The 22,984-nt window shown below is 37.2% G+C and overlaps 1 protein-coding gene across 10 annotated transcripts in view; it reads right to left on the reverse strand.

Moving 5' to 3' along the window:
* Positions 1–22,984, reverse strand: part of LOC145263133 (putative acyl-CoA synthetase YngI) — a 146,110-nt gene that overhangs the window by 50,250 nt on the left and 72,876 nt on the right. Inside the window, exon 3 of one of the 10 annotated variants that reach the window (XM_080120089.1) lies at positions 17,652–20,811. The exons of the other annotated variants lie outside the window; for them this stretch is intronic. Coding sequence (XP_079976215.1) covers positions 19,314–20,811 — 1,498 coding nt within the window. The 3' untranslated portion in view covers positions 17,652–19,313. Of the gene's footprint in view, positions 1–17,651; positions 20,812–22,984 lie in introns of those variants that run through there. 10 annotated transcript variants of the gene reach the window in all.

Below are 22,984 nucleotides of genomic sequence, written 5' to 3' on the forward strand. Positions count from 1 at the left end.
ACTTTTGGAAAGCCCCTTGATTTTAGCCAAGTTTTCATCATATGCGTATCTTTGGATTGTACTTCGAATAGATTTTATCGAATACATAATTATCCGGTTAATACTTTATTGTTACGCATCTCCAAGAAAGTAGGAGGAGCTTTTCTCTCACAAAAATAAGTTCTCTTCCTGTCACTAATTAATACTAATAATCAAAAAAAGGATAGTAGTTAAAAGATGAAAGAGAAGGAAGGCGGGAAAGACGGGGAAAAGAGAAATAGAAATAGAGAGTGAGAGAGAGAGAGAGAGAGGGAAGAGAGAGAAAGAGAGACGAGGTAAAAAAAAGAAAAGCAGAATTTACGTGATCTAATTGGTTATAGCTGAACACCACGCAACTATGAACAAAGTTCAGCAATATCAACACCCCTACTGTGAAATTTCAGTGGGGCAGGTTAATACAGTTGTAATATATACATTGATAATGTAGTACCTTTAACGTACGTACGTCCTCTTACAAGGATAGTGGAGATAAACCGTAATAACCAGATATATTCTGACACTACATTAACCATATTAGTTAGATAAACATTTTTACAGTTTTAACAAAAGGCTTATAATAATATTGTGGGGTCTCTATTCACAAGAATTCTCAGCAACAATATCTTACATATGACAGACGCTTCTGTGGACTTTCCACAGGTATCACTAGTACATAACACAGGGCGGAACGATAAGAGTATCACCAGAAAGAAAACAACACTACAGCTTTATTTTAAAACTTCCATTGATAAAAATCAATTCAGGTAAATACGAGTCCGGAACTGGAAGCATGCCTTTTCCACAAGCGCCGGCGGTAGTTCAGCGAATCCTTGGCGAGTGGCGGCGATAAGGCTTGCTTTGGGGTTGTGGGAGGTCATGTTGGTGATGTTCTCGACATATGACCAAAAGAAGTAGTTCAGCGTGTTCAGGCTGAGGGAGGAGGGGGCCAGTGAGAGAAGGGTAGCCATAGCACTCCTTCTGAAGCCAACCCTGGGTCTCTTTGGACTTGTGGGCCGTAGCCGAGTTCTGCTGCCACACCCAGCGTCTTCATGTGGTCACCTGATTGCACCAAGCGATCATTACTCTCTTCAGCACATCCAGGTACACTTTGGTGTTGACTTTCAAGCCGATTTCGAAGATGTGAAGTGATATGATGTGGCTCTCATTTAAAACCACATCAAAGACAATAACTGTGGCCGGAAACTTTGTTTTAACCACCCTGCGTGCGCCCCTCAAGCGTTGAACCGTCCATATTTACATTTTGAGAGTGCTGTTGTCAGAACTTGGATCGGTAGAGAGCATTAGTTGTACAGCGGCGCATCCCAGATCTTGCTCGTTGAATTTGTATCACTTTCGCACATAATAGAAAGCTCCTATCTATCTTGGCCAATTGTTAGATTGTCTGCAACAAAAAAAGAAAACCGGTTTTCATCGGCCATTGGGTAGGATTGAAACCGCTATCTTCAGACAATGCTCACCTGGAACCGTAGAGATTCAATGTCTCTATCCAGTGCGCCAAGAGCTGACGAAGGCTAGATCAATAGTTGGACGAAACGTCGTAAAACAACAATTAACAAAGATGAGGATAATAAAATAAGTTAACTAGAACATAGCGGTTTTCAAATCACTTCTCGGCCAGGGATTTTTATCCTGGGCCCCTAAAATCAACAGAGATTAGACCATTCCTATAATAACCCGGTTCCTGTTGGTTTTTGCAGTGGAAATTAAATTCCCAGGTCCAGCCTTTTCTTTTTTTTGAGAAAGGGTTAGTGTTTGTCAATCGCCTGATGCGCACTCACCGGGGAATGCCGACGTAGCTAGTCAAGCACTTTTTGCAGGTCAGAGTGCCCCGCCTCTGAGGCGCTGACTTCTCTATCCAACTTTCCGACCCTAGCGACTAAGTTCTTGCAATGGGAGAGAACTAAATACCAAATCCAATTTGAACAAATGCATGTCGAGATTTTCTTTGACTTAATCGTTTACTATTCTTTCTACCCATTGTTTATAATGCGGCATTGTGTGCGTGCATTATTTGATTGATAATCTAATGTACGTTTTTTGCATTGAAATGCATTTTTGGTTTCAGAAGAAAAGAAAAAAAACATCTTGTTCCAACCATAATGGGAGTCGTCAATCGGAGTAGCTTTGATTTATAAAAACCAAGATGAAGATGAAGAATAGGTTTTTCCGTTGGTTAGTCGATTTGTACAAGTGTCGGATTGCAACTGTTCGCAGACGAAAAGCAAATTCCTTCTCTTGTTGGACACGAAAAAAAAAAAGCATGTGCGGGAATATTTAAAGCTTCAATATTTTTATGGAGCAATTCTGGTTTCTGGTTGGTTTCTAGCAGAACGTCACTCCATTTAATTGTCAGTTCCTATCGTCAGTGCCTGTAAATAAATTATATCTCGTGTTCGACACGAAAGATTATGTGTGGGAATTATAAAATATCCATAAACCATTTTTCATAAACTACTTTGAATAGCACATGTTTCATTTCTGTCAAGGTGCTTTTGGTTTTTCAATAAACCAATTGTTCCAAAACATTAGAATGTCCAGTGCAACAGCTATGTATTCTTTGTCTATATAATTAAAAATATTATATATATATATATATATATATATATATATATGGAGCTCAAGGACTGGTGCGGACGTGTGTTCAAAGCACACAGAGGCTCTAGCGTCATATATAGCTTCTCCCAATCTAATCATACCCACGTGCACGTCGTGAGTTCTGCTACGGTAACGGGGCTCTGGTGAATGGCGAGTGTTCAGCGCCAGAAAACCGGACTCCCACTGCATTGTGGGATAAGGTTTTTGAACCAAAGATTAAGGGTGAGGAAACCCTGACAGAAACCTCCAGAGGAGTTTAGGCCGTGTTGACGGCGGCATTCATGACTCACCGGCGTATGGACTATGCTCTGGTGCCCAGCTACCTAAGTCCCAGTTAAGGAAACTCTTACGAAAAATCTGCGGTCAAAGCAATTACCAGTCATTTTGCAATGGCTTGTCACTGGGTTATTGTTGCGGGGACTTGGAGAGTTGCACTCGTGTCGTACAAGCGCTTGCCACTTGAATACAACGATGTACGGATGTTATTTGAGGTCTATCTTTTATCTCTTATATTTTTATATCTTATCTTTATTTGTATTTCATTTCTATTGTAAGTCCTATGGCGATGGAGGAGTGGCAACGTGTACAGACCTGCCCTGTTGCACATACACAGTCACAAATCTGCACAGAGACGACAAGAACCTTATCTTAACATCGTTGTTGTGCCTTCATATGACAGAGGCCAACTCCGTGACTATGACTTAGCAGCCCTATTCAGGGAGAGCACTGCTCACCCAGAGTCTTGGGAAAGTGATAGAAAAGGTGCATCAAAAATTGTCCGTCATACTATCACTGGTTAGTCTCCTGCGGCTAATGTTCATGTAAGCAGGAAGAAAACAAAAATGTATCCCCAAAAAGGACTAAAATTCAATTTATGCTGTTGGAATTTACTCATAACTCATCATAACTCGAAAACGCAACCTTGAGATGTATATACTGTTGGTGTCACGCGCAGTGCTGAATGTGACGCCGATCACTAGTTGGTCAGAGGAAACTTTAATTTACGAACCCGTAAGAAAGTTCGTCATATTGGCGTTAAGGTGCCTAGCCGTATTGATGTCGGCAATTTAAAATTGCCTGAAGTTCAAAGGAGTATGGCGGAAAAGCTTGATAATCTTGCATTTGATGTTATATGGGTGAATTTCAAAACTCAGGTTTAATCTGCTGGTGCTGAAGTTCTTGGCTTCAAGTTCAGTTGCTGATAAATAAACATACAATTTTTGAATCTTTACTTCGTGAAGATCATTCTGATCATACAACTAATTTGCGACAATACAAAGAGGTCAAAGCCACGTTGCATCGTGAGCTAAGAAAAATGAAAAATGAATGGTGGATGAATATAATAGAACCAAAAGGCGTTTGACACAAAGAATTCAAAGGAATTTTATGGACTCCTGCACCAAGTATTTGGTTCTTCTACCTCTTGAATATCTCCGCTGGTTCTGTTGTCATTAAGGATCCAGAAAGTATCATGAAAAGATGGCAAGAGCACTTTACTGATGTATCACAATCCCTCAGCAGTAGATGCTAATGCAATTGATAGCCTACCACAATGTGATACCATATTCAGAATGGATCGTTTGCCTAAACTGGTTTAGGTGCTATCGCACAAGTCAGTGGTAGCAAGGCACCTAGTTTGGATGGTGTTCCGGTGGAACTTCTTAAGATTGGAGGTGTGAATATGGCTAATGCTATCCTTGGTTTTGTTGAGGAAATCTGGGAAGGTGCGTCTGTTCAACAGGATTGGATTGATGGTGTCTTGGTGACCCTGTTTAAAGGAAAGGGACAGAAGAATGTTTGTGACCACTACCGTGGGATTACGCTTTTGGAAGCTGCTAGGGAGGTTCTCGCAAGACTTCTATTAAACAGGTTACTGGATGATGTATGTCTTCATGCTATTCCAGAGTAATAAATTAGCTTTAGGTCTGGCAGAGGAACTATGGATATGTTTTTTTCAGCCCGGCAAGTCCAGGAGAAATGCATTGAACAACAGATACCGCTATATCAAGTGTTTGTGGATCTGACCAAAGCATTTGACACCATTACAGGGATGCTCTCTGGTTTATCCTAGAGAAAGTAGGGTGTCCTCTAACCTTTGTTAGAATATTCAAGGAACTGCTAAGGGACATCAAACAAGGTGATATTCCTTCCCCTATTTTTTTCTCTATATATTTTGCTGCTCTACTTGCTCATGCATTTTGGTATTGCGATAAGGGTGTCATGTTTAAGTTTCGAACCACAGGTCGCATTTTTAATCTTAGAAGATGTAATGCGTAACCAAGCTGCATCAGACGATGCTGTGTTTTTGTCGCACACTGAGACTGATATGCAGCATATAATGGATAGCTTTGTTGACTCCTGCACTGCTTTTGGTAAGAGGATCAATCTGTCTAAAACAAAGATAATGTTCACTCTGCATCGGGCCAGTCATACGTGGAGCCGAACATCATGGTCTGTAGTAGTAGTGTAGGAGTAGTTCATTCGTTTGTATACCTTGGTAGTTCTCTGTCTAGGGATGGCTCTCTCGACACTGAAATCCGCAAACGAATTCAGAAGGCACCCGTAGCTTTTGGAAGGTTGGAGAATAGAGTGTTGTCTGATCGTGGCATCACAGACAGGACTAGGAGTTGCGTTTACAAGACCTGTGTGCTAACCACACTCTTGTATTCATCGGATACATAGCATCAAAGGCACATTTAATGGCTTGAACGATTTCACCAAAAATGCTTACCTATCTTAAACGTCAAGTGATAAGCACAAGTACCCGATACTGAAGTCCTTGCGAGAGCATGTTGCTCTAGTGTTGAGAACCTGATAATAATCAGATCTCACATGCATTGGGTGGGCCACCTGGTTCGAATGAAAGATTGTAGGCTGCCAAAACAAATTTTTTACGGGGAGCTGGAAAATGACAAGCCCCCTCAACACAGGCCTAGGAAGAGGTTCAGGGGTTCTACAGAGAATAATTTGAAAGTATTTTAAATTGACATCAACACATTGAAAGAAATTACTCTGCAAAGGCCGAAGTGGCGAAAGCTTGTACGTGAAATTTCTGATGCCTTTGAGGAAAGAAAGCAGGCCCGTAGCAATCGTAAGGAGAGCTTCGTAAAGGTTTAATTGATGTTAATTGATGGTCTTAGCCATTACACACAGATCTGGAAACGCGACACTGGTGAACGAGTGCTTTTGTCAAAAGCTGATAACGTCAACCAACTTAAGTCGCACAAAACTCCTGTTCAGGTCAACTTTGGGCCTATTAGTCGGAACCAAACGATCTGTTTAATATGCAGCAAAGTTTGCAAGTGTAGTGCTGGTTTGAAAAGACATACGATTGTTCATAGGAATAACATTCCACATCTAGAGGAAGTCAACTCAGTGGAAATTGCTCAATTTGTATGTCACATCTGTTTCAAGATGTGCAAATCTGCGATGGGAGTGCAGAGTCATCTGAGATGGCATGGACGACAAGATTGGGAGAACTCAATGTAACAGCGATCATCTTGAAAGATGCAGCAATCCTTATATATATATATATATATATATATATATATATATATATATATAAAATTGTTTCAAAAGGTTTTGTCGCTTTGTAGACAGGAGCATTTTGAACTATTGTGATTCATTTTCTGCATACTCTTATCACTTAAACGTATCACTTAAACGTATTTATTTTAACTTATAACTTATTCTGTCAGATTATTACAGTATCATTCAGATGTTTCCGAAATATTCTCACCAACGTTGACCCTAGAACGACCTTTTTCTAATCTACAGAAAGGGGGCCAGAAGAATTGTATAGGGAAATCTGTATATATATATATATATATATATATATATATATATATATATATATATATATATATATATTTATTTATTTAGCTTTCTTGGCTTATTACTTATTCCGAGGATTACAAAACCAATTAGATTGCTTGGGGTTAAAACCAGAGAGAAGATTTAAAACAAGTTAGGTTCATATCTCACATCAAAACTTAAACACTTTTACAAAGAAGACATTTATAAGTTTGTTGACGGATGTAATCTATTTATTTAGAGAAAAAGGTATTTATTCTTATGAATAAAGATTTTCAAAAACACAGCATTTTTCAATTTATTTATTGCGGACTATTATCCTCATCTTTTATTTTAGTTGTTGCTTCACGACGTTGTCGGCCAACTATTCCTCTGACTTTCGTCAGGTGGTAACCACGATGGAATAGGAACTCTGAATCTCCTAACTGCATCCTCAGCAATTACTGCCTTCCATAGTTGATGCCGTCTCACCACGTTTTGGCCAAGTAAGCCTCTGGCCGGTTTTGGGTAGGATTGGAACCGATTTCTTCAGAGAAATCTCGCCTTCGTGGCACAGTGGATAGAGGCGTTGAATCTCTACGGTTCCAGGTGAGAATTGTCTGAAGATAGCTGTTTCAATCCTAATTAAGCCAAAACGTGGTGAGACGACAACAGACAGTAATTGCTCAGGATGCAGTTAGGCGATTCGGAGTTCCTATTCCGTTGCGGTTACCACCCGACGAAGGACAGAGGAATAGTTAAAACAACAACAAAAAACATGAGGATAATAGTGTTATATAGTTATTATTATTAGTATTAGACTATACCACTTGTGCGCGTATGTTATGTGAGTTCTTATTAAGTATGGCTTTGTTTTTTTTTATTCTATAACTATCTCATACGGGACATACCAAAGCTCATATACTTAAATCTTTGTAGTTGGCTTCAGAAGTTTAAGATATACCTTTTTTTTCTCTCATACGGATTCACAACGACTCCAAGCAAAGTAATAAATAAGTCTTGGCTTAGTTAATAAACAGGCGTTGGAAAGAATACGAAAATTCTTAAGGGGACCAGTAAACCGATGAGAGGTAGTCCCGAGGCAATCACATATAGCTTAATGAAGTAAGAGACAGGCAAAAATATGCCGTAGATTACGTAAGAAAGATATAACCTTGTATTTTTTTTAGAGGAGCATGAATGTGGGATATATCTGCTGGATCTTGGAAGCCCTGGTGAGAGAAAAGAAAAATCACAAAAAAATCGGGCAATTAGATAGAATTTAGGCGCAATTAAGTTGTTGGTCGCAGGAAACGTGTTAGTTAGTTAGGGGTGATATTTCTAAATCCTCGTCGAAGTTTCAAGAATCCAAGCAAGGAAATCCGAGTGAATCCGTATGAGAGAAAAAAAGGTATATCTTAAACTTCTGAAGCCAACTACAAAGATTTAAGTATATGAGCTTTGGTATGTCCCGTATGAGATAGTTATAGAATAAAAAAAAACAAAAAAAACAAAGCCATACTTGATAAGACTAACCATGCGGAAAGAGAGATCAGAACACTTTTGAGACGAAGGAAGTCGTCCATTTCGAGAAAGGTGAAAACCTCTAGTCTGCGGCATATGGGTGGCTGGAAAATAGCTGATGTGTATCATAGGTAAATATCCTACACCCAAAGAGTAAATGCCACAAAGATCAGAAAGGTCCTGATCTTATAAAAAAATAAATAATTGTGAAGTCGGCCGTGAAGGGCTGACTGAAAGAGATTTTTTTTTTTTGGTGTTTTTTTAGCCTGATCTTTCTAGCCGTGTGGTTGTGTAGATGTAAAAATAAAAAATGTACTAAAATTAGAAATGCATACATTTTTTTTTGTGAAATATGGAAGGGAGGGATGTTACATGATAAGGGCTGTCCCCTGTTCATGTAAGTATAAAAATAGAGAGATTAGTTAAAATGAAAATAAGAGAAAGCAGAAATCGAACCCTGGACATAAGTTTTAAAGAACAATAGGTTTAAATGGAATGTCCAGTAAATTGTTAATTCGGATGAAATAAGTAATAAATAAACTATTCAATTGTTAAAAGAATGTGGATAATAAAATATGAGTTAAATAAATTAGATATGTAGGTTAAATTCCTTTGTGGAAACAACACAAGGAAAATAGGTTATTGGGAAATCAATGTCGAAAACGTGCAAAGTCGCGCATGTTGAGACACGTGAATTTTGCTCACGTGGCCGGGATGCATGGAGTTCTCAATATAGCAGGTGGGAGTTAGTTGGTCGAGAGAGTCAGAGACAGTCAGAGAGACAGTCAGGAGAGACAGTCAGGAGAGACAGACAGGCGGACGTCTGAAGCGAGACGTCACTTCAGAAACTAAGATGTGAAACTTTGAGTTCTTAATGAGGAAATCCCGACCGGTCGTCAGAAAATAAATTCAGCATGTGTTTTGTGATAAAGCTCATCTTTGTGTTTGTGATTTCTACAAAAAGGTAAATTGTATTGTTATTATATGTCTGTGTATAAAATGTCATTACAACAACATCTCTCTCTCTAAGATACAACATCATATGTAATAAGACAAGAACTCTCACTAAGACTCATATCATTACTAATAAGAACTCTCACAAGAAAAAGCATCACTTATAATAGTCTCTCTCTAAGACTCTTTAATGAAACAACTATATAACAACTCGCAATTTTTTTTTCGTGGTATCTTAGAGAGAGATGTGTATGTAATGACATTTTATACACAGACATATAATAACAATACAATTTACCTTTTTGTAGAAATCACAAACACAAAGATGAGCTTTATCACAAAACACATGCTGAATTTATTTTCTGACGACCGGTCGGGATTTCCTCATTAAGAACTCAAAGTTTCACATCTTAGTTTCTGAAGTGACGTCTCGCTTCAGACGTCCGCCTGTCTGTCTCTCCTGACTGTCTCTCCTGACTGTCTCTCTGACTGTCTCTGACTCTCTCGACCAACTAACTCCCACCTGCTATATTGAGAACTCCATGCATCCCGGCCACGTGAGCAAAATTCACGTGTCTCAACATGCGCGACTTTGCACGTTTTCGACATTGATTTCCCAATAACCTATTTTCCTTGTGTTGTTTCCACAAAGGAATTTAACCTACATATCTAATTTATTTAACTCATATTTTATTATCCACATTCTTTTAACAATTGAATAGTTTATTTATTATTTATTTCATCCGAATTAACAATTTACTGGACATTCCATTTAAACCTATTGTTCTTTAAAACTTATGTCCAGGGTTCGATTTCTGCTTTCTCTTATTTTCATTTTAACTAATCTCTCTATTTTTATACTTACATGAACAGGGGACAGCCCTTATCATGTAACAATAGTCCGCAATAAATAAATTAATAAATAATATCTCAATAATGAATTTTAATTAAATAATATATACTACATTTTTGCATTTCGAGGATGAAATTTTAAATCAGCCAAAACTTTCGCACTGTGCTTTTTTTTTTCAGAGAAGAGCCGTGTTCTTTGTTTGTAGCCTCTTAATATCAGTGGATAAGGTTGTTTTTTTTTTCTGGAAATTCATTGTGAATTGCAAGTTGGGAATTATGTTGAGTATGTCTTTCTCAAAATTTTCTAAGTCAAGCAGCGTCACTGGATATTTACTACATTTTAGACAATCACATTTTTTTAGTGATGGTCTCTGGTCATTGGTCTCATTCTATATTTTTCGTCTCATCTTCGTTATCACTTCTTCCATTGTAGCTGGCAAGAAACCTGTCTATATTTGGATGCTGGGGGTTCATGAATATTAGCAGAGTATTCCAGCGGATGTTTCTTCATCTTGAAGGGCAAACAATTTGTGAATATTCTTTCTCGAAAGTTATCGACCAATGGCTGTTAAGGTTCAACTGTTACTTCCGAGGTGATGGTGGTAGTGGTGGTGGTGCTATACTTCTATAGAAGATTAATGGCAAATAATCCTACCAGAGTGCTTTATTATGAAGAAAGTTTAAAAAAATAATCATATACGAGGGGCGTGCAATAAGTAATGCTCCTGACCCACTTCCACTTGTCTGATCTAGCTGAATTTTGTATGTGCAATGATTTATATCTCTACGGGTTATGTGGCATTATGTATTACAGCTCTGAACTAATTGCGGTTTCTGTTTTACAGGTGTTTGAACTGAGTCAGGTGTGAAATGGGGCCTGTTGAATGCCGAGCAGTGATCCGGCTTTTTGTATTTGAAAGGACGCACACCACATGAGACTTTTGATGAAATGAAAGAAACTTATGGTGATAATGCCACATCATATGACCTTGTAAAATGCTGGCATCGTCAATTCAAACATGCCCGAAAATCTGCGGAAACAGCTCCCAGACATGGTCGCCTCCCTTCTGCCCTTGATGAGGCATCTGTCCGTCAAGTTGAGGTTGTTATTTTGGAAGATCGGCGCATTTCTATTCGCCAAATAGCCCAAGATGTCAAGATTAGTACAGGGTTTGTGGAAACTATCATTCATGATCATTTGAATATGCATAAGGTGTCTGCCAGATGGATTCCCAGGTTGCTCACACACATTCCAGAAGTAAGAACGCGTCGAGTGCTCGAGGATGAATTTGGAGATGTGCCAAGAAGATTAGTCAAAGTTTTTCAAAAGACTGATTACACAGGATGAAACCTGGGTTTATCACTATGATCCAGAGACCAAAACCCAGTCAATGCAGTGGAAGCACTTGGACTCACCACCCCCAAAGAAGGCGAGGATGCAGCCCTCCGCTGGCAAGATCATGCTCACAGTCTTCTGGAACCAGGACGGAGTAGTGATGACAGATTTCCTGGCAAAGGGTACCACAATTACAGGAGCCTATTATGCGTCACTTTTGAGGAAATTAAGAGAAGCTATCAAAATCAAGAGGCGGGGCAAGATCAGCAAAGATACCCTCTTCCTACAGGACAACGCCCCGGTCCACAACTCGCATGTCGCCAGATCAGAAGCACAGACGTGTGGTTATGTAAGCCTTCCCCATACTCCTTACTCTCTTGACTTTACACCCTCTGACTTTCACTTCTTCCCAGCCATGAAGTTGTTTTTGAAAGGAAAGGGTCTCCCAGATGATGCAGCCTAGATTTCTGAAGTCACGTCGTGGTTGCAGGACCAACCTGGGGTGTTCTACAAAAACGATCTCCAAAGCGATGAGAGAAATGCATAACTCTGAGTGTTTCCTATGTAGAGAAAGACTAATAAATGTGCCAAGTTTCCTTGCTCTACTGCTATGAGAAGTGGGTCAGGGGCATTACTTATTGCACGCCTCTCGTATTATTTAATCTATCCTATTATTTCCACGATATAAGCACTTATACTTAGTGGATAACAGAGTCGCTGAAAAATATAAACAAACGTAAAGATAAATTGCTGTAAAACAAAAACATCTTTTTATTCTTTCGTGGGTCAGGGGCATTACTTATTGCAAGCCTCTCGTATATATGAAACCTACGAGTCGAATTCGCAGTAATACTCACACAGCTCTCCTGGAAATGTCTTCCTCAGAAGGTGAAAAGCAATAGCGAACTACACACGGAACTTATCATATATCAATTCTTTCGAGCTACACACTAAAATTACTATCATAAGAATTGAAAAATAAAAAAGGTCCAATCAAACGGAAGCTCTCTGTTGAGTATAACAACGTTCTTTGAATGAAATAATGCGTAGATAGTGAAAAAAGTTGGTAATTGGATAAAATGTATATATATATATATGTATAAATATATATATATATATGTGTAGAGTAAGAGATAGATAGATGGATAAATAATAAGGTAGATAGACAGACGGATAGGTGGGAGAGAGAGAGAGAGAGAGAGAGAGAGAGAGGGTGAGAGATAGAGAGACATAACTTAAAAAGAAATATGTTATACGAAAATTGGAAGAGAGGCTGCAATTACCTTATCATTTGCTTACATTACAACATTTTGAACCCTAATTGCATCTTCTCTTTCAATTTTCGGATTTTTAATCATGCTCAAATTTCTCGTAATATATAATAATCAATGGATGATTTATTCCATGATGACACATACGCAATCTGTATAAATTAAAATATCATGTTTAAGCGTATTGTACGATCGGACAACGCACGGGCGTCTATCATATATATATATATATATATATATGCATACATATATATACATATATATATGTGTGTGTGCATATATGTATGTGTATATATATGTATATATATTTATTTATATATGTATATATATAAATATGTATATATATGTATGTATATACATGTATATATGTGTATGTATATATATAGTATATATATATATTTATATAGTATATATATACTATATATACAATATGTATATAAATATATAAATAAACACCTACCTTAATCCGCGGCATAGCTTCTACATACAGCTGTACACATATTGACATAGCTCAAACCAATATATACCATTCCCCTCATTATTTCAGCACATATATTCCTTCTCAGATTGGGTCAGATTCAAATTATTAAAATTTTATAATCAGAAATAAAGAAATGGTAGGCAATATTCAAAATATTTTCAATATATTATGTTTTTCTAAAGTATAAAACTTTTGAATATGACCTTTCGGTCCTTTCATTCTGATTATTGGTGATGATTATCTACTTGTTTGAGCCATGCTGATATATACAAGCATCTATGAAGAAACTTTGCCGAGGATTAAGATATATATATATATATATATATATATATATATATATATATATATATATATATATATATATATATATATATATGAGTTTGTGTGGATGTTCTTGTGTTTATTTACATATTTGTATAGATCGTCAGATCACCGAAGTAAAGCAACGTTGGTCCTGGCCCGTATCAGATGGGTGACAATTTGGGAAGGTTAGGCGCTGTATGTACCGCGTCGAGTCGTAGAAATTTCCAGGTTGGTATCTGAGGACGCATTGATTCACCAGTCTTCGTTAAGACATGCATCTAGGAGTAGGAAACCCTGATTTAAAAACATGTGGTATACTCTGTCCTGTGGCAGTCATCTGCAGCGACAAAGGTTAGCAGTAATAGCAAAAAGTGTGGTTGGTCCTATACAAAGTCTTCACCATTATAAACAAATCATCTGTGTCCATTTCTGAGCAATTTGTTGTGGCGGAATCTCATACGTCGAAATCAAAGGGAGAGTCTATCATACATACTGTGTACATATAGAAGTAAACAAAGCGAAAGCCTATCTGATCCCTGACCTCAGTAAAACCGCTTGCAAAGAATAGAATTGCTAGAGAGAGGTGTAAGCGAGGAATTGGGCCAGGTATTCATCTTTGAGAGAGAATCGGATCGTGTGTTCAAAATTTATTTAACATATACATTGTTGATGACAACCGTTCCTTTTTCTATTTGTGAATGGATACTTGTACAGTTTAATCAAGACATTAAAAAATGAAAATACCGAAAAAAAGGTTATATTGTACGTATCCGTTTTGAACTGAAGATCTCCGAAAAAAAACCCAAAAAAACTTTCACTTAATTTGATCGAGTAGTTATTTTTTTATTTTTTTACTGCGGAAAAAAAACACGTTTTTATGAGAGCGCGTTGAAGGCAGACATATTGGAATTTTTTTAAAATTTTGTTTCAATTTTATAAACGCCACGGGGAGATAACTCTATGTAAAGCGCTGACACTCCCTTCCCATCTTTAATACTAGCTTTTCTTCCTAAAAATGGAACCTTTTGCTCGGTATCATAACAAATTGTTTTTTCGCTGTAAAACAAAAACTACTTGATGAAATTAAGTGAAATTTGTTTTCGGAGAATTTCATTCCATAACGGATACATACAATTTAAACTTTTTTTTCGATATTTTTATTTTTTAATGTCTTGATTAACCTGTACATGTACCAACATGTGTTATAATCCAAAGAAAGTAATCTGTCGTACTAATTTCATTTTGTCAGATCAAGGTAGAGAACTTTGATCTGATGAAAATCGATAAAATGAATTCGATTAATTTTTGAATTATGTAAACAAATAATAATGACTGATTCCAGCGTATAACAACAAAAAAAAAAATGCTATCATCGAGATGCGAGGAAACATAGATAGTGCAGATATCAATATCAAATTTGTCTTCCAATCGGGGAGAACAGCGGTGGATTTTAACTCTTTTTTTAAAAATTAATTTTCCCACAATTGCATTCCGTTGATAGGACGCAAAAATATCTGCTCCCATGGGTTGGATAAAGAATTCATTTAAAAATTCAGATCAGAAGCACGGACGTGTGGTTATGAAATCCTTCCCCATCCTCCTTACTCTCTTGACCTTGCACCCTCTGATTTTCACTTCTTCCCCTTTAAATGAATTCTTTATCTAACCCATGAGAAAATTAATTCCGTACAGATTCCTGAGCTCGACAGAAAGATTTCCGAGTTTGATAAGACGCATTTGAAGCAGGTCTAAGCTCCAATCTATGCCCTCCCCCAACTTTCACGAAAACGTAATAGATGTACTGAGACTAAAGCTGCTTTCAGGACTGCCAACAACCACTGTAAAAGAGTAATAAAAAATGCGAGAGAGTTATATGCTCAGTCCGTTAAATCCAAAGTAGCTGAGCAGCGGCTTGGTTTCCACAAGTTTTGGCAAATAGCAAACAAGCTCTTGAACAAAAGCGTGCGTTCTATCCCAACCATCATCAATGGACCTGGGGTCATCTCGTCAGCATCAGACAAAGCCAAACTATTTGCCATGAACTTTGCAGCGAATTTTACCCTATGCGACCAAAGCCATCAATTTTACCCTATAACAGACAACACGCTATGCGACACACACATATCTGTGCGTGAGGTCGCCAAGCTAATCAAAAACCTTGATTCCAGTAAAGCAACTGGTCCTGGCATTCCAATTATAGTGTTGAAAAAGCTTCAACCAGAACTTGCCCCATACTTACAAGACTGTTTTTAAGCGTTGTCTTAATGAGAATTGCTTCCCAACACCCTGTAAAACCTCATCAGTATTCTCTGTATTTAAGAATTCAGGTGATAGGCCATCTCCCTCTCGGTTCAGACCAATAATTCTCCTGGACGTCACGAGTAAGTTGCTGGAATCCATATTAAATAAAGAAGTAGTCAACCATCTCATCAGAAATAATCTTCTTAGTGACATGCAATATTATTGCCGTTCTGCTAGATCTACAGCAGATGTATTAACGGTTATATCTCATAGGATTAGTGAATCTCCGGACAAAGACTCCCTTTCTTGGGCTATTGCTCTTGACATATCAAAGGCCTTCGATAAGGCATGGCATAAAGGCCTACTTCACAAGATTTCCAGCTACGGTATAACTGGAAATGTTTTCTCAATTATTAAATCATTTCTCTCTGATAGGCTCGTAAGAGTATTGGTTGATGGGCAGAAATCAGAAGCCCAAAGTATTAATGCTGGAGTTCCTAAGAGGTCTATCCTCGGCCCAACTCTCTTCCTGATCTATATTAACGATCTCCTAAAACACATAGATCGTTCATTGACATTTATGCTGATGGCACTACCATCTATGGCAACACATCAAAGGCCGTAAATGACAAAGGTCTCCTTGATTCTCTCTCCTTTGATCTTGAGCGCGTGGTGCAATGGGGGAAGAGGTGGTTGGTTAATTTTAATGCGTCTAAAATCAATCTTCTATCTTCATCATAAACGTTCTGATCTCCATCTGGCATCAATTGAAATGGATGGCTGTCATCTTGGGGAGGCTCCATGTTTTGACAAGCTTCTGGAATTGACTTTTACTCCTGACCTGAAATGGAACACGTACATCAAATCTGTTGCCGAGGTCGCTGAAAAAATTGTGGGATCTTTCTACCGCCCCAGTTGATATCTCACTCCTGATGCAATCCTCTATCTATATAAAAGCCAAGTACTTCCAAGGATGGAGTACTGCTGCCACATCTGGACAGGAGCTTCTAAAAATAGTTTATCCTACTTTGACAGAATACAAAATAGACTTCGTAGCTTAGTGGGGGATGCCCTTTTCTCTTCCTTGTAACCTCTCTCCCACAGAAGAGAGGTTGCGAGCCTGTCTTTGTTTTATCGTTATTTCCATGGCAAGTTCTCGCTTGAGCTCCAATCTCTGGTCTCCCCTCGCCAATCTTTCACGAAAAACATCCGTCTAGCTTAAACCATTGTCAATTTCCCCCACTCTTTATCTGTGTCTAAATCAAAACGTAGATTCCATGAACAAATCTTCTTTCTTAGAACGGCACGCCTGTGGAACTCTCTTCCGTTTGTCTGTTTCCCACCTAACTACAACTTGGATCTCTTCAAGCCTTACATAAACAAATTCCTGATAAACCGCCCCATTAATAATCCACTTAATCAAATATCCATTACTGACAATTACTACGATATTATCCCACTGATTTCTATACACGCAATAACCAATAACCTCACGTAGCTTCCGGGCCTTGATAAGTGATGACCCTTTTGTAAAAAAAAACAAACACTCGTTTAGCTAAAACCACTTTCAATAATTCTCCCTCCCCTCACTCTTTATCTGTGCCTAAACCTAAACTCCATAAAGAAAGCGTCTTTCTTAGAACAGCACGCCCGTGAAACTCTGTCCCGTTTTCCTGCTTTCCAACTGAGTACAATATGACCGTCTTCAAGTCCAACGTGAATAACTTCTTCATGATCCGCCCCCTTAAGTAATCGAATTTACCAAATTTCCACTACTAACGTTTACTACGATATATTCCCACGGACTACCATACACTCATTAACCCTTATCCTTGAGTGGCATCTGGGCCTTGATAAGTGGTGACTCCTTTATAAAAAAATGATAGAAGTTACATTGAGCGAAGTGTTGTTCATAGAACTTTCAAAACGAGTGCAACAGTCCAAATAATCTAAATAATCATTATTTAAAGCATTTGCAAAAAAACATACTCTCATATTACTTTGCTTTAATTTTGACTTAGGTTTAAATTGGTTATGGCTAAGGTTAAATTTGGCATTAGTATTAGGGTTAAGGTTGAGGTTAGAATGGTTTTAATTAGTATTACACGTATTAGATTCCGTGAAACTATATTTACATCTAGATAGAAATATACCAGGCCATGCATATATAACAACATATGAGGCATAAGCTTTAGGGTGACAATATTAAAAAAAAACAAAAACAGAATGTACACAAAAACAAAATAAATAAAATAAAATGATATATAATTTAATAAACGGATATATTTTATTGTAATATTACTGTGAATAAAGCACTAAATAAAAGTATGTTTCCTGCCATAAAATACCAACATCACCACGTGTCTCTACCAGAGACAATATAAGAGACATAAAAATATCAGTATCTGTACTTGTTTCTACCAGAAATGATATCAGTGCACATATTTTTCTACCAGGAAAAATATCAATAAGCATTTGTTTCTACCACTCCAGGTATTTTTTAAAGCAATAAAAGTACCTGTGTTAGCATTTATTTCTTCCAAAAAACGATATCAGTGCACACGTTTTTCTACAATAAAAGTAACAGTATCAACATTTGTTTCTACCAGTGCGCGTATTTTTATACCATAAATATAATAGTATAAACATTTGTTTCTACCATTGCACAATTTTTTTTTACCATAAAGCCCCTAGTGTCTATATTTGCCTCTACCAGAAATGTTATCAAATCCAAAGATTTTCATTAAAAAATGGCAGTATCAACATGTGTTTCTACCGGTGTATTTTCCCATCATAAACATAATCGTATCAGAATTTGGTTTTAACATTGCACATTTTTCTACCACAAAACTATCAGTCTCTACAAAATGCGTCATCAACTCCAAAAAATTTAATTAAAAAAAAAAATACAGTAACAGCAATTGTTTTCCCAGTGCACACATTTTCCTAAAATAAAATTAAGATTCAGCAAGTTATTTCTACCAGTGCATATATGTTTATACCATAAAAATCATAGTGTCGTACTTTCTTTCTACCACTGCACACATTTTTCTACCACAAATATTAACATCAATATATGCTTTTACTAGTGTACATATTTTTATACCATAGAAATCACAGTGTCATTATTTCTTTCTATCAGTGCACATATTTTTTCTCCCACAATATATCAACATCAATATTTGCTTTTACCAGTGCACATATTTTTATACCATAACATTCGCAATATCATATTTTTTCTAGCAGTGCACATATTTTTTCTACCACAAAATACCAGAATCAATATTTGCTTGTACAAGTGCACATTTTATACCATAAAATTCGCAATGTAATAGTTTCTTTCTACAAGTGCACATATTTTTTCTACCATAAAATATCAGCATCAATATTTGCTTCTACCAGTGCACATATTTTTATACCATAAAATTCACAATGTCATAATTTCTGTCTACCAGCGCACACATTTTTTTCTACAACAAAATATTAGCATCAATATTTATTTCTACCAAAAACGATACCAAATGCGAATATTTTCAATAAAAATATCAGTATCAGTATTTGTTTCTACTGAAAGTGATATATATCCGAAGATCTTTCCAACACAAGAATATGTTTGTTTAAGCAATGCAAACAACTTTTTTATGCATGGATTATGCCGGCGTATAGAGGTGGCTCGTCATTCTCATATAGGAAACTACATTTAGTAAGTGAACCAAAGTAAGACGAATGTTCTTAATCCCGAAATTATATTCTCAAATGTTGAAGAACAATTCAGTATTTCCTGTATATGTTCTTTGGATATAAGTTTGCATTAAAAATGTTGTAAGTTTGATGGTATGTAAGGCCGGACCAAAGGAATGCACGTGCGGAAGAATGTCAGGAAGATCGATATCTCATTATCGGAAATAGAGTCAGTTATGATTGATTACTTCATTGGTTGCTTCATGTTGACTTGTTTAGTCGCGAGCTCCTTGATTTTCCTCTTGTCCAGCTTTCCGCTCTCCGTTGTGGGAAAGTCGTCGAATTGTAAAAAATAGCTCGGCATCATTGTGACCCAATCAAAACTGTTCTTACACGGCATGTTGTTTTCGCAAAATATTCTCAAGGCATCGCCATCGAACTTCTTGTTCGGACAGATTTGAACGCACGCACACACGTCTTCGCCGCAGCTGGGATCCGGTATACCAACCACTACGACCTGCTTTACGTCTGGATGTTGATCCACGTAAGATTCGATCAGTTTTATCGGTAGGTTTACGGTGCCCTTGAGGATAAAATCCGATGTCCTCCCCTTCATCAATAGATCCCCCTCTGGTAACATCAGGCAAACATCTGTTGTGTGAAACCAGCCTTTTTGAAAGGAGTCATTAAATCTATCATCATCATAGGATTTGGAAACCCAGGGACTGCGGACACACACCGTGCCCATCTCACCCAACTCCACTATCTCATTCTTGTCGTTGACAATCTTGACTTCAACATCCGGGGATGGTCTACCAAGCATCCCTTGAATGTGCTCATCGATATCAGATTTCGTAAACATTCTGTGTGATATTAGGATTGCTTCGGTACTAGCGTAAACCACCAACACATTGTCAGCAAATACGAACGTATGGTTAATCATATCTTTTGTCAGTAAATCGCCGCCCGAGATGACTATCCGGACACGGAAGCCGAAATCGTGTAAATTTTTAAGATTATGTGGAGCAACTCCGATAACATTACATCTTTCTTTCCTCCAGATATCAACGCACGTATCAAAATTCTGTGGTGTGTTAAGGAATACCGCATCTCCGGTTACAACTTTAGTTCCTAACGATACATAACTAAAAGGGTAGCCGCCGACATAGGACATTGGTCGACTGTTGTACATAACATCCTCGCTATCGTATATGTCTTCATTGATTCCCGAACAATTAACTGCATTAAAATGTGTATGTTGGACTTTTTTAGGGTGGCCTGTTGTTCCGGAGGTTTGAATTATAAAAGCGACATCTTCGGGATTTACGAAAGGAAAATTAGAGAATCTCCCGGCTTCCAGCGTATCAATTTCTGCCATTATTTCCGGTGCTAGAAGAGCATTAGGTGGTCGACTTCCGGCCTCCACAGCAATTGCTAGTTTCATAGACGGGCACGTTTCGCTGGTGACTTTCCCCCCTTCGTGAATTTGGGCAATGGACATGAAGTCATTCCACCGTTCTTTGACATCGAGAATGATTGCAGAACATCCAGCCAAGGCCACCTTGATGTCTGAAGCCCCAAGAAGCAGATGAACGGCTATACCCCCTGCCAACATGATCCCTACATCGAAGGACATCCAGTCGATACAGTTGGAAACGCAGAAGGCGACACGGTCTCCCTTTTTGAGACCCGCCTTAAGAAGAGCGCGCGCGAATTTTTGGGATCGGTCGAAGAGTTCTTTCCTGTAAATAAAAAATAAAGAATTGGTTTTGTGTTAAATAATCTATTTTAAGAAATCGCTTCCGCCACTTCGGCAAGCATGCCCATTGTATTGCAAGAGTCATCGTTTTGGTCTAAACCAACACGACAACACATATATTGAATAAAAAATAAAAATAACACTTACATGTTACAATCCATTTATTATAGCAGAAACCGGACTCATGAAAAGAATGAAAAACTACCCGTCAAATATACCCGGTGAACCAATTGCAAAAGAGATTAACAAAATTGCACTTCAAGAGACAGTTAGAATCTTAAAAATATCATAGTTGAAATGTCCGAGGAAGCAGGTAAATTTATTGCATCCGTTAGTATGCACCATCCCCAGCTAGACAAAATCATGAGAAAATTAACTAAAAAAAAAGGAAAGAACGAAAATTCATTAATTAAAGCTAATAATTTCATATATATATATATATATATATATATATATATATATATATATATATATATATATATATATATATGAAATTATTAGCTTTATTTAATTAATTAAAATTTTTTAACAGTTTATTATTTTTATTTATTTTCTTATTTTTCTTAATTTATTTATTTATCCCTCCCTTTCCTTCTTTTTACAAGAATGATTTCAAGTGGGATGTATCTCGTCCTTATGAGAGGGCGTATTTCTACCATGACGTCAAATTAAATCATTGCAAATACCGCCTTCCTCAACCCATCTTCTGACTTACTTCTCAATTATTCTCAAGTATTCAACAGTCACGCACTCTCCCACTTCCTATATCTCTATGTCCATAGCTGCATAATCCTATCAAGCACCGCTCATCTAATTAACTGCTTGCCTCTTTCTTTCCTTTTTCCTTTTTTTCTTTCTTCTTCTCTTTCTGTCTTGATAATTTATCCATCTCACGTTTTTCTTTGATTCTTCTATCTCCCCTTCCTCTATTCCTCTCTGTGCCTGGTTTGATGTTTAACTCCCCCCCCCTCGCCCTTTGCCATTTCTCAATGATTATACAATTGACTATTATTTCTGTGAAGTCTGACTCCGGTAATCGAAACGTGTGTAACTAAGCAGATTAAAAACGGTAATAGAAAAATATTTTTCTCTACAACAGTATTGAGCACTTTTTTCAGCTTCTTTACCATTTACCATTTACTCATTATATATATATATATATATATATATATATATATATATATATATATATAAAGAACATTTAAAATTAAAATGTTTAAATTCAACGTTATTTCACGCGGTTGATGGTAGCCGAATGGATAGGGTCTCTGCTAATCGAGCCAGATGGTTCGTGTTGCTGGGTTCGAATCGTTCGACTGGTGTTAATTTACTCATTATATATATATATATATATATATATATATATATATATATATATATATATATATATATATATAGGGTGGTCAAAAAGTCAGGTAACATTTTAAAGAAAAACGATATTAGCAATACACGTATACTTAAGCACCATACATTGAAATATAAAGTGAAACAAACATGAAATATGTTTATTTTGTTAATTGTCGTCCGTTTCTCTATCAATCGCTGGAAGCGATTAACCACTGATTGTGTAACACGTGTAAGCATGTCAGCTGATATCCGCGCAATCTCCTCTTCAATAAATAACTTTAAAGACGCTATTGTATCAGGCTTCTTGCCATAAACGCTATCCTTTACATAGCCCCAAAGCCAGAAATCAGGAGGGGTAAGATCCGGAGATCTGGCTGGCCATTCAACTGGGCCCCGGCGACCAATCCCTCGTTGTGGAAAAATTTCATCCAAGAAATAATATTAAACGAATAGAGATTATAATGGATCATATTGTTTTTTCTACCTTTAACATGTTACCTGACTTTTTGACCACCCTGTATATATATATTACAAGTTAGTTGATAAAATAAAGTGCGCGATCATAGTTCTCTATAACTTAGTTCATTTAAAAACTATACCTTACAGTATTTATTGGTTGTTCCGCGGCTTCATCGACCTGATAATTCCGGATCTGGGATATAATCTGGCTGGTAGGTACAACTCGCTTCTGGATTAGATATTAGATACGTATTAGAAATTTACAGTCACGAAATTCGGAAAACCACAAATCTTGACTTTAAATTAGGCAGTGTCTACCTTTTTTTTTTTTACTTTCTCCGTGACAGATA

This window comes from Euprymna scolopes, chromosome 38 (assembly GCF_053919585.1).
Source record: "Euprymna scolopes isolate OS-2025 chromosome 38, ASM5391958v1, whole genome shotgun sequence".
Classification (NCBI taxonomy): domain Eukaryota; kingdom Metazoa; phylum Mollusca; class Cephalopoda; order Sepiida; family Sepiolidae; genus Euprymna; species Euprymna scolopes.